This window comes from Pelophylax lessonae, assembly GCF_965119305.1.
Source record: "Pelophylax lessonae genome assembly, chromosome: 3".
Classification (NCBI taxonomy): domain Eukaryota; kingdom Metazoa; phylum Chordata; class Amphibia; order Anura; family Ranidae; genus Pelophylax; species Pelophylax lessonae.
Genome location: NC_138770.1, coordinates 142,208,584 through 142,224,164, shown reverse-complemented (window position 1 = coordinate 142,224,164; position 15,581 = coordinate 142,208,584). Strand labels below are relative to the sequence as shown.

Sequence of the window (15,581 nt, the reverse complement as noted above, 5' to 3'; positions counted from 1 at the left end):
TCATGCACAGGGATGTATAGAAGTATTGCTGTGCAGTAATACAGTACATACAGTATAGTTAGGATTTACAGTATACAGTATAGTTAGGATTTATTTTTAGGATGATTCTGGTAGGATCTCTTTTAATGCTTAATCTTGTTAATTGAAAGTTTACAAAGATGATAAGCATTCAAGATCATAGTAGATTATGTATAACCAAATAAGTGGATCATAGCATATATAGCACAGAAACATGAAAAATAGGTCACACAAATTAAAGATAAAATAGTGGATAACAATGCCGACAAAAAATCAAGTCTTAATTATTATATACGAAACCCACTAGTCATGAGACAGGACAAGTAAGGTCTCTTGCACACGATACTCCTCTTTGAACATCTACTTTTTCAGCCTCTTTTTTTGTATGTAATTGCGTGTATTTTCGTGCATATGCGTTCGTGCAATTTCACGCACATGTGCATTTTGGCGCAAATGCACGAAAGCTTATTCTCATGTTCTTGTTCTGCACAGTATGTAAATGGACATTTGCGCATATTTGTGCGCATAAGGCGTAAATTACTGATCAAAAATGCAGATTTTTCAATTTTTTTTTTACTGAAGAATGCACAGTGCTTGTTTATGCGCCTGTGTGCAATTAATGGGCTGTATTTTAGCTCAGTAAAAAAATAAAGCAGTAGCTGTACTGAGCTTTTTCAAGTTGCAATATGCAAGAGGCCTAATAGGTTCATAATAGCAAGCATAAAGTATTAGATTCAAACCCAAACAATGTTAATAACAGGTATGTAAAGACAATTGGCTTTTAGGCCTGATAACCAACAAGTATAAATAATTATAGAACAAAAGAAAAAAGAGGAAATAGAAGAGAGGGCACAAAAAGAAAACACAAGAGGGGGGGGGGGGGAATGGCAAGAAACCCATGGGATGCCCCCTATGTTGTCTGTGTCTCACAGTGGTGTAGAGACCAATGAGTTAAATTGGAGGAATATCATAAGTAAGACCATGCTCTCCACGTGTGGTTATATAATTCTGAGTTGTCCTCATCCCAGGTGACCATATGCTCTAAGTGATCAATTGTATCCATTTCACAAGCCCATTCAGCCATCGAATGGACCTCTGAACACTCCCAGTGTCTAGCTATCATAGAGTGTGCAGCGGTACTAAAGTGTCTGCTAAGACTGCGCTTGACTTGTCTGTAGGATCCCGGCAGCAAAGACAGCACAGTATACAGAGTCTTATTCATAGGTTTGATTCTGGTAAGTTTATTATGTAAATGCAATATTTTGTTCCAGAACAGGATAATTTTTGGATAAGTGCCCCAAATGTGTGACATAGCGCCAGGAGCCTGCAAACTGTGCCAACAGGTATTGGGAACAGAGGGATCAATCTTGTGTAAAATTGTAGGGCAGCGATACCATCTAGACAGGACACGATAATTGCGCTCTTGCGCATGGGGGGAAATTGACAATTTGTAAGAGACTTCAGTATTTTGTCCCAGTCCACATCCTCCGCAGACACCTGGAGCTCTTATTCCCATTTCAACAGAAATGGAGGCGGGTCAGGATATGACTCTCTCAACAAAAGACTGTAGATTTGGTATAGGTAGTGGTCGGAAGGCTGCAAGAGTAACGTCCGTGATAGGCCTTGTCAGGGAATCTATGAAAGATGGTTTGCCCAAGTAATGCTACAGCTGTGTATACTCCAACCATGCATTAGAGCAGGGATTCCCAAACTACGGCCCTGCAGTTGTTCAGGAACAACAATTCCCATCATGCCTAGTCATGTATGTGAATGGCAGAGCTTTACAATGCCTCATGGGATGTGTAGTTCTGCAACAGCTGCAGGGCCGTAGTTTGGGATTATGACAAGTGGGTACTAATTGAGAAAGGGGGATAAGGGTTCTACCCCTAAGAACCTAACTCAACCAAGGATTATCCCTTTGTCACCAAGCAAGGAACTTAGTGCTGAGGACCATTGGGGAAAAGGAGGCATTACCAAACATCAGGGTTAAAGGGCTCGGCCTAGAAGAGAGTAGACTTATATTAAAAAATGCATTCTACACCTGTGAAATAGCATGAACCATAAGAGGGAAGAAGTCTTTAGAAATATTGTGGGTAGGATCTGTCCAGGGCAAGAAAGTGCCGAAGAGATAAGATCCTGTTCTATGTGGGTTCACAATTTAGTATGCTGACTATGATACCAATCAACCACCCTAACTAAGGAAGCAACATGGAAATACAAGGACAAGACAGTATGTATGCAGTTGGATTTCTCTTTCCCTAAATGTACATTCTCTACTCAGAACTACTGGGAAGATTTCACCAAACACTACAGATAACAAAAGCCTTACTGTATGTACACTTTAAATGAAATACATTGTAGAAACCCAAGAACCCTGCCTTACAGTAGACATAATACATCAAATTTTTCTTCACTATAACAAATAGAAGTGGAGAGAACTTTGTGTTCCTCTGAACAAGAACAGTATGTTCTAATGACGTGAGGAGAAGACTTCATCTCCCTAATGCTACCAAATAATGTGTATGTCTTGAGATCTCTCTCTGTCCACAAAATGGGGCAGTGATAGCTGGGATTAACAGAGGATAATGCATTGTTCACAATAATGGAACATTTATGGCATCCATTCTGTCACTGTACTGCTTATTGAGCTGTGTCGATGGTTCTCTGGTATTCAAGGGCACATGTTTATGTGTTTCTCAGCAACAGATTGCCTTGGGGTGGTCTGGTCCTCGTTAAAGTGGAACTCCAGCCATATTTCCTCACATTTTTGTAGATAGATGTAGATAGAGGAAGAAGGGTTAGAATATCTGTCAGGTTTTTATTGCTGTGTCACATAATTTCCCCTAGTTACCTTTTCTGTCTTTAGAACAGGGAGCAAGGAACAGCAGTAAATCTTTTCAGACGGTTGTGTCCCCCTCACTACTAAAAGCAAAAAGTTTATTTGCTGTATATGTCCTTTTGAATATATTTCCCCTGATTTCCTGTGTCTATGATGGTAAGTACTCGGGGAGTGGGAGTACTCGGATTGGGCGGGTGTGGAAAGTGGAGTCCCCCAGCCAAGGATCTGTCCTGAGACCCCCAAGGATCTGTCCTGGGACCAATCCTGTTTAATTTATTCATAAACGATCTAGAGGAGGGGATATCCAGCAAAATCTCTGTATTTGTGGATGATACTAAGCTAAGCAGGCCAATAACTTCTATGCAGGATGTGGAAACCTTACAAGCGGGCCTGAACAAAATAATGGGATGGGCAACTACATGGCAGATGAGGTTTAATGTTGAAAAATGTAAGGTAATGCACTTGGGCGTCAGAAACACGAAAGAAAGCTACTTGCTTGGGGGGGGAACCTTTGGGTGAAAGATGGAAAAGGACCTGGGGGTACTGGTGGACAACAGGCTTGGCAATGCAATACCAAGCCACTGCAAGCAAAACCAACACAATACTGGGATGTATAAAAAAGGGGATTCACTCCTGAAATAAAGAGATTATTCTCCCACTCTACAAGACTCTGGTCCAGCCACATCTGGAGTATGCCGTCCAGATCTGGTCCACAGAAATTATGTGCTAGAACTGGACAGAGTCCAGAGCAGGGCAACAAAAATAATTAGGGGAATGGAGGATCTCAGCTATGAGGAAATACTGCAAGCATTGAACTTATTCTCTCTGGAGAAGAGACGCTTGAGAAAAAATATGATATCAATGTACAAATACTGTACTGGTGATGACCACAGCATAAGGAACAAACTTTTCAGAGAAAGGGAATACAATAAGACACATGGCCACTCACTAAAACTAGAGGAAAACAGTTTAACCTTAAAATACGTAAGGGGTTCTTTACTGTCAGAGCAGTAAGGATGTGGAATTCTCTTCCACAAGCAGTCGTATCAACAGGGAGCATCGTTTAAAAAAACTATTAGATGGGCACCTTAAAGACCACAACATAAAGGGGTATACAATGTATGGTTAACAGCAAACACACACATCATAGGTTGAACTGGATGGACTGATGTCTTTTTTCAACCTCACAAACTATGTACATATGTAAGTAGACTTCTGCCCAGAGGAGACACAGACGGCCTTAAAAGAGCAGAATGGCCAATTCTTTTTTGGTTTTTGAGGCCTGTTTTCTGGCGTGTTCTTCATTTTTCATGCAAGTTTTTGATGCATTGTACGTTTTTTGGGATGTGTTAATGTTGCTAGGAGGAGGTGTCTGATGTAAATGCATTTTCGATGCATTTTTGATGCCATTCGATTGAAGTCCAAGGAGCCAAAAACGCACTGTGTAAAAAAGACCCTGCACCTTTTCCAAAAGATGCATTTCTGCATAGTAATGCTATGTATAGATGTGAACGTGACCCATAGTAAGTACTGTTAAACAGACTGTAGTGCATTATTGCAAATCTGCAAAAGCACTGCAAAATGCATAGGTGCAAACCTAGCCTAAAATAGGGGAGTTGATTAGTCCCCAACAGGTTTACAAGTCTCTACAAATTAACCAAATGAACCTGCCGGTTTGCGTCAAAACAGGGGTTTAGTTAGCACACATTTGCAAACGCATGTGTAAGCTGCAGAACCCCTGTTTCGACGCAAACTGTTAGACAGGTTAATTCTGTTGCTAAGCAAACTGGTTAGCAAATTGAACTGGGAATTTTTATCTTTGTTTGTCTCATGTGCGTTGCCCTTCCATGTGTTCTTTGCTATGAAGGCCAGTTATAAGTGGGGGCAGAGGCCATCTTCCTTGCATATCAGGGGGGCCTGATTATTTAGTTAGGCTGTCACATGTTTCCAGGTGTGACCTGTTGAGCCTGGGGAGTCTCCCCACTGTTTCCAATGAGGGTTCTTATTGGACAGTGGAGGAAACCTAGCCAATAGCACACCAGGGCTTATGGCTATCTCAGTGGGCGGAATTTGCCGCAATGCACCCTGGGATGAGTTATACGTCTGAGGGGAGCATGTGACAGGGCGTCTTTGGCGGGAAGCAGAGTCCCAGGAGGAGGGGGATGGCTGTCTCTCCTCCTGTCAGCGGTAGTTAAAGTGTCCTGGGCAGTCGGCCTAAAGGACGAAGGTTGAGCTGAGCTGCAGAGGAGGGATCCAGAGTGCTGTGGACCGAGTGGAGCTGCTGGGCAGAGGTTTCGGGGAAAAACAGTGTTGTGAGTACTCGAAACTGCCCAGGGGTCTGCCTAGGAGAGAGGACCACTCCAGAAGGTCAGAGGGATTCGGGAGCCAGCTACCCAGTAGAGAAGGCTTAGAGAAAGGGGGTGCCAGTGTCTAAGCTCTGAAGATAAAGGAGAGAAAGAGGGTGCCGGTGTGGGCCCTAAAGTATTTAGCTGCGCAGCAGTAGTACAAGTAGCTACCTCAGCAAGGAGTGCTTAAGGGAGCTCAAGAGGACTTCTTTATGCAAGGAAAGCAGTCCAGAGTCAGTTTGGAGTTAATAGGCAGCAAGCCAGCGTTGACCGGCATTTAGCCAGCGTCAAGTCAGCGCCAAACGGCATTTTCAGTTGTCCCTAGCAAATTGTGCATAGTTGAGCCAAAGGAGTATCCCACTCATCCCTTCTCCCATCCAAGTTCTCAAATAAACCTAAAAACCCAAAGATACTGGACTGGTCATTGTCTCAGTGCTCACACTTGGGGAAACATGCACAAAGGTACTTTTGTTGCAACCGGTGACCCAGGGGGGCCCATATCAAGCAAAACGGCTTGGAATCCGGCTTCACTTAAATTTGCATGCGCCCGTGAAATTGCAACAAACTTCAGTACCCTATATTTTCCATAGGCAACCCTTTAAAAGCCCCCTATAGGTCATCAGTTAAGCGCTACGGAGAAGGTCTGGTGCTAGAAATAAGGCTCTCACTCCAGTGTGCATTGCAGTCAGCGTTTTCATGTGTAGGCGCCCATGACGGGGGATTTTATGTGCTTGGGTGTAACTTTAATTGTTTATAACTAACAATTTTTTTTTTGTACTTAACCCTAACCCTAACCCTGTAACGATTTTCCGGTGACAGGTTTTCTTTAACCACTTCCCGACCACCCGACCGTCCTTCTCCCTGAAATGATCACAGAGCTCATGTGATCCTTCTATATAGGATCACAGGTCTCTATGGTCATCTCAGAAGCCACACCCCCCCCACAGTTAAAATCACTCCCCTAGGGTCACATTTAACCCCTTGATCACCTATACTGTTAACCCCTTCCCTGCCAGTGTCATTATTACAGTAACAGTGCATATTTTTAGCACTGATTACTGTAGTAATGTCACTGGTCCCCCCAAAAGTGTCAAAAATGTCAGTTAGGGGTCCGATCTGTCCGCCGCAATGTCGCAGTCCCGCAAAAAATCCCAGAGCGCCGCCATTACTAGTAAAAAAACAATAAAAATTACATAAATCTTTCCCGTAGTTAGTAGACGCGATAACTTTTGCGCAAAGCAATCAAAATACGCTTATTGCGATATTTTTTTTTTTTGTTTTACCAAAAATATGTAGCAGAAAACAAATTGGCCTAAAATTTTAAAATATTTTGATTTTTACATTTTTTTTTTTTTTTTGAGAATGTCATATAGCAGAATGTGAAAAATATTGTTTTTTTTTTTCAAAATTGTTGCTATTTTTTTGTTTATAGCGCTAAAAATAAAAATCGCACAGGTGATCAAATACCACCAAAAGAAAGCTCTATTTGTGGGAAAAAAAAGGACATCAATTTTATTTGGGTACGACCACGCAATTGTCCGTTAAAATAACACAGTGCCGAATCGCAAAATAGGGTCTGGTCATTAAGGGGGCAAATCCTTCCGGTCTTAAAGTGGTTAACCACTTGACCTCAAGAAGATTTACTCCCCCTCATGACCAGGCCATTATTTTGTGGTATAGCAGTGCGTTACTTTAACTGACAGTTGCGTGGTCATGCAAGTCTGTACCCAAATAAAACTTACATCACTTTTTTTTACAAGTAGAGCTTTCTTTTGGTTATATTTGATCACCACCATGTTTTTTATTTTTTGCGCTATAAATTAAAAAAAAAAAAGAAAAAAAAAATCATGGGTGCCCGGCGGCAATCGCAGCTGCCGGCCCCGCTTTCCCACTGGCGAATTGACGCTCGCCCCCACAATCGCTCCCATGAAGCGACATACCGATATAGCGTTTCACGGGTACCTGCCGCCGTATATCTGCGGCGGCTGGTCGGCAAGTGGTTAAACCAATTAGCATTGAGCATTTCTCCTGTGTATATGATATAGCCAAATAAGTGCCGGTTCACATATATGCAGGAACCCTGGGAATCCACTGCGTGTGCCTGCATCGCATTCAAATCGCAGGCAGTTCACACCCATGCGATCCGATTCTGCTGCAGACCCAAAAAACGGTCCTGTGCATGTTGTGTCCGAATCTGATGCAAATTCAGCCATACAATTTGTAAGGCTGAATTCGCATCAAGCAGACATCGCATGTGATTTTCAGAGCAGTGTGCTCCGAATCATATGCGATGTCTGCCATCACTATAGTGTGAATTGGGACTTAAGGATAATACTAAGGAGTTATCAAGTTGATTGCTGAATTTCTGCTTTGGATGTTGGTAAAGGGGGTGGGGGTTCCCCCACCCTGAGCACCAAATCTCACCAAGTATTTCTCAATTGTGCGGTTGAGCTTGGGGATTTTCTGCTTGTATTAAAACCAATTACATTTAGTCTCGATTCACACTAGCGCGACTTGTCAGGCGACTTGTCAGCCTGACAAGTCGCGCTCCCTCGCGGTCCATTGACTGCTACAGGACCCGTTCTAATAGGAGCGACACAAGTCGCTCCGACTTAGAAAAAGGGTCCTGTACTACTTCGGAGCGACCTTGGAGCGACTTGCATAGACTTCCATTATGTGAAGTCCCTGCAAGTCGCTCCGAAGTCGTGGTGCATGGGAATGCACAAGTCGCCCCCGAAGTAGTACAGAGTCGTGTCGCCCCAGTGTGAACCGACTCTAAAAATACATGTACAGTAAAACCTTGGATTGAGAGTAACTTGGTTTGAGAGCGCTTTGCAAGACAAGCAAATTTTTTAAATAAATTTTGACTTGATATACAAGCGATGTCTTGATATACAAGTAGCGTCATGTATAAAAAAGAAGAGAGGAGCCTCTAAAGTGTAGCAATATGGTTACATTTAATGAAGGTTCAATATTTAGCAACTCACATGGTTGATGATTAAAACAGGCACATCTAAGTATGCAGGCATCTGGGGTAAAGCTGTCCACATAGACCATCCTCTGCACTGCCATCTTCATCACACCCTTCCCCGCTGCACTCCACGAGTGATTCAAAGCCTCACTTTCAGATCACTCTACTGCAGGCTATTCTTCCCGGTCAGGATTGCAGACTGCCAGAGAGCCGGTGGTTCAGAAGATGGTCTATGTGGACAGCTTTACTCCGGATGCCTGCATACTTAGGTGTGCCTATTTTAATCATCAACCATGTGAGTTGCTAAATGTTGAGCCTTCATTAAATGTAACCATATTGCTACACTTAGAGGCTCCTCTCATCTCTCTTATATTCTGCAGCTCTGCCAGATTTTGCTTTTAATCCCCTTGGGAAGGCTGCATATTGTGGATGGACATTTTATGGTTACACAACCTATCACATTGCTATAATCTTTGTATATAGACTATAAACCGAAGGACTTGTGGAACGAATCATCTGAGTTTCCATTATTTCTTATGGGGAAATTCGCTTTGATATGCTTTGGATTACAAGCATGTTTCCAGAACGAATTATGCTCGCAATCCAAGGTTTAAGACCCCGTTCACACTGGGGCGACCTGTCAGACGACCTGGTCGCCTGACAGGTCGCCGTAGGTCGCCTGCCATAGAGAAGCTGTGGACCCGTTCTAATAGGAGCGACACAAGTCGCTCCGACTTACAAAAAGGGCTTCTTTGGGGCGACCTGGAGCGACCTGCATTGACTTCAATGTTATGAAGTCCGTGCCGGGCGCTGCGAGGTTGCGGTGGTAGCTGCGCGCCGTGACCTGTGAGGTCGCCCCGGCAAGTCGGATCGCCCCAGTGTGAACGGGGTCTTACTGTAATTGTTTTTTTTTTTTTTTTTTTTTAAATAAATATATAACTGAACTCAGTAGGGTTTTTTAAATAAATATATAACTGCACTCAGTAGGGTTTTTTAAATAAATATATAACTGCACTCAGTGGTTTTTTTTAAAATAAATATATAACTGCACTCAGTAGGGTTTTTTAAATAAATATATAACTGCAGTCAGTAGGGTTTTTTAAATAAATATAAAACTGTACACAGTAGGGTTTTTTAAATAAATATAAAACTGCACTCAGTAGGGTTTTTTAAATAAATATAAAACTGCACTCAGTAGGGTTTTTTAAATAAATATACAACTGCACTCAGTAGGGTTTTTTAAATAAATATATAACTGCACTCAGTAGGATTTTTTAAATACATATATAACTGCACTCAGTAGGGTTTTTTAAATAAATATATAACTGCACTCAGTAGGGTTTTTAAAATAAATATATAACTGCACTCAGTAGGGTTTTTTTAAATAAATACATAACTGCACACAATAGGGTTTTTTTAAATAAAAATATAACTGCACTCAGTAGGGTTTTTTAAATAAATATATAACTGCACTCAGTAGGGTTTTTTAAATAAATATAAAACTGCACTCAGTAGGGTTTTTTAAAATACATATATAACTGCACTCAGTAGGGTTTTTTAAATAAATACATAACTGCACTCAGTAGGGTTTTTTAAATAAAAATATAACTGCACTCAGTAGGGTTTTTTAAATAAATATATAACTGCACTCAGTAGGGATTTTTAAATAAAAATATAACTGCAGTCAGTAGGGTTTTTTAAATAAATATATAACTGCACTCTGTAGGGTTTTTTAAATAAATATATAACTGCACTCTGTAGGGTTTTTAAAATAAATATATAACTGCACTCAGTAGGGATTTTTAAATAAATATATAACTGCACTCAGTAGGGTTTTTTCTTTCTTTTTTTCATATCTACGTTGAGTTCAGTTTTAAACATTGTGCAGATGTCTGTGCTTGAATCATCAGAACAGAAAAAAGTGTGAAGAAAAACACATTTTGTTTCGAAAAAGTATTTTGCAATTTAGAAAAAAAAAAAAGCTTTGTGTTTTAGGACATGCTGTTTTTGTATAGGACACCCAGCAATTACAGCGGCTCATCTCAGATGTAGCAATGACGTTGTCAGCTCTTAATGAGAAAGACTAGCTTTGTGTGTCTGCGCAAATCGACTGCTATCTCCTTTAGAAGCAATAGGAAGTGTATTGTGAGACACAGAGTTCTTACTGTGATGTTCCTGTACAGATTGTAAACAGTGGGGAGCCTCCAGGATCACAGGCACTCTAATGTCTTTTAGAAGGTGTCAGCCTGTGGTCATTGGTGACTTGGAAGTGGCTGCTGGCAGGCTGTTTCCTGTAATATATCAAACCACACAGGGTCAGATCACACAGTAAAAGAGGAGGAATCCTCTGCCTCACTGCAGATTCTCATTGCAGTGTTCCTACTCACATCACTCTATCTCCTTCTATCACTATGAGAACTGTTAACCAGCACCCTTATACGTGACCTTACAGGATTATATATTGTCTGAATCCATTGGAACTGTTACCTTTTTTTTTTTCGAAAAGCTAATGTTATTTTTTTTCCACTCCTATGGAAGATGGGGAATTCGTATGCTGGGCAGCTCAAGACAACGCGTTTTGAGGAAGTTTTGCACAATTCCATCGAGGCATCTCTGAGGTCAAACAACTTGGTCCCCCGACCCATCTTTTCACAGCTGTATTTGGAAGCTGAACAGCACCTCTCCTGCTTGGAAGGTAAGAGATTGCAAGCCTGTATACACGGCTGCTGTCATTTTAGAGTTTCCAGATTCTAAAATAGATTGAATTTATTGTGTACACTGCTTACATCAATGAAAGAAGCAATAGACATATTTGTATTTTGTAGTGAATTGGCTTTAACAAGTGTGTGTTATATGGAGGTACTGCAAACAAGGGTCCAGATCAGCCTTTTTTCAACCAGGGTTCCATGGTTCCACCAGAGTTTGCTAGAAAGCTATGGCAGATTGACCTTCTGCTTTTAAATAAAATAATATCCAAAATATTTTGGAGTGAATTGTTTTTAACAAGTGTGTGTTTTATGAGGATACTCCAAACTGTATTCACATCAGCCTTTTTCAATAAAGGTTCTGTGGATTCTTGGGGTTCCTCCAGAGACTGCTAGGGGTTCCTTAATGAGAAAGCTATAGCCAGATTGATCTTCTGCCATAAAAGCAATAATATATTTAAATGTTTTTTAGTGAATTGCTTTTAACAAATGTGTGTTATATGAAGTGCTTTAAGTGGCCCAAAAGAGGTGCCGGTACTCTATTATAGCCTATAAATTCCCCCCCCACCACACATCAGGGTCCCCACAGAGCACCCCCCCTGGCCTGGGCTGGGACTCCGGAGCAGGGGGACTCACTGGTGGTGACTGGTCTGGCTCTGGAGTGGGAAATATTCTTGGGGGGGGGGGGCAATTGAGGGCGCAGATGTCCATAATGAGCGTACTGGTGTGCTAAGGCGCATGGAGAGGCGGCGGTATGCTCTAGAGCCATATTTGGAAGTGGCGGTACTGAGTACCAGTGCATACCGGTCCACTTAAAGCACTGGTTATATGGGGATACTGCAAACAAGAATCCACCCTTGCCCTTCGCAAAAGATGTTATTTGGATTCCTGGGGTTCCTTCAGAGATTGCTAGAGGTTCCTTGATGAGAAAGCTATAGCCAGATTGATCTTCTGCCTATAAAAGCACTCATTTACATAAATGTTTTGTAGTGAATTGTTTTTAACAAGTATGTGTTATATGGGGATACTGCAAACAACAGTCCACCCCAGCCCTTCTCAATAAATGTTATTTGGATTCCTGGGGTTCCTCTAGACAGGTTGCTAGGGGTTTATTGATGATAAAGCTATGGTGGGATTGATCTTTTACCTTCAAAAGCAATACAGTAAACCCCGCTCCATCGCGGTTCAGTTTTTGCGGTCCCGGTATATTGTGTTGTTTTTTGTAATGTTATTTTACTATATAAATCATTAAAAATGAAATATTTTTGTGTTTTCCATAGCTCTTGCTATGTCTCTCAGTATCTTTTATGTGTTTAAATGAGTTTCTATTGTTTTAAAAGTGTTTTAAAGACCTTAAAATGCTTTTACACGTACAGTGACAGTAAAAAAACATGCCTACAGTGCATTTTATAAGGGGTTTTCTATTTCGCGGATTTTCACTTTTCGCGGCTGGGTCCGAAACGTAACCCCGGCAATGGAGGAGGGTTTACTGTATTATAAATCGAAATATTCTGCATTGAATTGTTTTTATCGGGTGTGTGGTATATGGGTATACTGCAAAGAAAAGTCCCGATTAAGCTTTTCTTAACCAGGATTCAATGGAACCTTGGGGTTCTTCCAGAGGTTGTTAGGGGTTTCTTGAAGAGAAAGCTATGGCACACTGACTTTCTGCATTTAACCTCCCTGGCGGTATGATTGTTTCCGATTTTAGGTGCTGAAAGCGGTACCATTATTTTTCTAGTAATTCTTAAGGATGAGCAGCCCAAACCAACTATTTACATATGACTTTTTTTTTTACTGTGCGTTCTTCTTTATAACATCTCGGGTATGATAAAGTTTGAAACACAAAATCATAAATTATAATATAATAAATAACTATAAAAAGGTTAAAGTATCTATATATATATATATATATATATATATATATATATATATATATATATTTATATATATGTTTATATATATATATGTATATGTATATATATATATATATATAAACAGTATGTGTGTGTATACATATATATATATATATAGATATACATGTGTATATATATATATATATATATATATATATATATATATATATATATATATATATATAAAGTACAGTAAAACTGCAGGAAAGGGCACTGGGGGGCAAACTAATGTAAATTTATTTTATTTTGTAATGTAATCCAACAGGATTACAATATGTCAGTGTGTTTGTGTGTTATACTTTTCAAATTTGCCGTTGGTTCCAACCCCCTGCGAGCGTCACGTCGCAGGAGACGGAAGCCGGGGGTCACAGCATCGGGTGGAAGATTCGGCCACCGTATGCTGCAGTGACACATCGCGGGATCCCGGGAACAAGGTAAGTAACCTCTACCAGGATCTAGCGATGCTCCCTGGCGGTACCCTGAGTGTGGCTCGGGGTTACCGCTAATGGCACTAAAATTCCACCCCGAGCCACACTCGGAAATACCGCCAGGGAGGTTAAAAGCAATAATATATATTTATATTATTATTTTGTAGTGAATTTTTTTTAACAGATGTGTGTTATATGGGGATGCTGCAAACAAGAGTCCAGACCAGCCTCTCCTAACAAGGGTTCCATTGAGCCTTTGGGTTTCTCCAGAGGTTTCTAGGAGTGCCTTAACCTAAAGCAGAAGATGCTCATCTCCTCTTCAACGGTCCAATGTTCACAAGGTCCCTTGCCAATGTTGGCATTTTCTCCCCAGCTTCTTCTGGGGGACAGTCTTTGGCTGTCTTGATCAGTAATTGACATGCATCCGCAGAAGTTAGATATCCTGGCACACTGGTACTGTGCAGAAAATGTAAACATGCGCAGCTCTGTGTACATTGTAGAGAGGACTGCGAGTATGCAGGTAGGTTTATTTTATTGCAGGAGGGACATAGCATTTCTCTTCTGCGGTAAATAGCCTGTCTGCTCGCAAGATTCTTTGTTTGACTTTAGTTCTGCTTTCATTAAAATTTTACTGTTCTTTTGTGGCCATTATTACCATTTACTTAATGTCATGATTTTTACCGAAGATAATTTTGCCATATAGAATATGGGGAGGGGGGTTAAGTAAACCTCATTATTTATTCTTTTACTTAAAACTTTACTAAAAAGCTATACAGATATATATATATATATATATATATATATATATATATATATACACAGTATATATATATATATATATATATATATGTATATAACATGTTATACTTACCTGCAATCCTGCAGTACCTGCTGTATTGCACAGAGCAGCCCTGAACCTCCTCATCGGGGGTCCTAGGCCAGAACTCTCAGCTCCTCCTCTTTGCTTCCTATGGGGGTGCACATGCAGACATCCACCCAAACCGGGCTGTGTGCATGTATTGACACACACAGTGCGGCTCGCCTACCACCCCCCATGCTCCCTCCTCACAGCATTCAGTTGACAGCAGCAGGAGCCAATGGCTCCTGCTGCTGTCTCTGAGCCTGTGAGGGGGGAGAGAGAGAACCAACTCTGCATCAGACGATCACAGTGCTGGATTGATACAGGGCTCAGGTAAGTATTTAGGAAGGGGAGTGGAGGGTGCAACTAGTGGAAGGTATTTTACCTTAATGCAGGTAATATATTAAGGTAAAAAACATTCTGGTTATAGAACCGTTTTAGGCATGAAGCTAGGTTTGCACTAGCCTGCATGGTAAAACATGGTTTTACTGTTCAGGCTGGTACAGTGTAAAGTTTTACAGCTTTATTTAATGTAGTGACACTTCGTTCATGTCACTGCACTTCTTTTCTGTGTGCCCTAGCAACGAGGACACTATAATATGTATTGTGTTTTCTGTTTTGTGGGAAAAAAATGTTTTCCATCCACATGACTGTGCCTTGGGAAAGATTTTAAAATACTGCACAGAGCAGATCAATTAAAATTCCCATTTTAAATCATGACTGAGTTAAATAATGTGTCTAAAAAAAATATGCAAGGCTCGTATGTAAAATGGGATAGCACCTATAAAAACTTGTGCTGGCATAAATGTTACACAAATGTGCTACTGCATACACAGAGATGGGAAAAGAAGTATATAAAGATCCAGGAATATGTAAAAGTAGAAAAGAAAGAAGAGGATAGAAAAGAAAAAGAAGGGAATAACTAAAGAAATACAAGACAGATTAGCAAGGAGCAAAACTATATATATTTATATAATATTTGTCATGTGCTATGTAAGTAGAATAACTTTTGTGCATAGCCTGTATGTTTTTTATACAACTGCAGCTTTTATATTTGAAGCTAGGAATAACTACAGTGTTTAATTAAAAACCGTCAAGAGAGAAGTGTAGGAATGCCATTGCTAGCCTCCTCTTCTGAAATGTTGTCTACCTGTCATAGTGATCCTTATGCTTCAATACACACTAACCCAAAACAAGTGTGCAGATAAGAACGTGCCTCCGACTTTAAGGCCCCATGCACACGGGGCGTTAGAAAAAACGTACGTCAAAGTTAGTTCTGACGCCGGAAAAAGCAGCTGTAAAAACGTGCTTTCAGTAGCTTTTTCCATTGGCGTTATTGCACGTTTTGCCACGTTGCTTTTAGCAGCGTTTTTTTTTCTTCCATTCAAAATCAATGGTTCCCTATGGGAGCCTATTGATTTGAATGGAGGTCGCACCGCAACACCGCAAGTCGGATCCGACTTGCGGGGTGACTTGCGCTGTGGGAATCTTGAGGGGGAA

The 15,581-nt window shown here is 40.8% G+C and overlaps 1 protein-coding gene across 1 annotated transcript in view; it reads left to right on the top strand.

Moving 5' to 3' along the window:
- GREB1 (growth regulating estrogen receptor binding 1) overlaps positions 1-15,581 on the top strand; it is a 227,440-nt gene that overhangs the window by 61,555 nt on the left and 150,304 nt on the right. Inside the window, exon 2 of the mRNA XM_082252227.1 lies at positions 10,712-10,868. Coding sequence (XP_082108353.1) covers positions 10,712-10,868 — 157 coding nt within the window. The remainder of the gene's footprint in view (positions 1-10,711; positions 10,869-15,581) is intronic.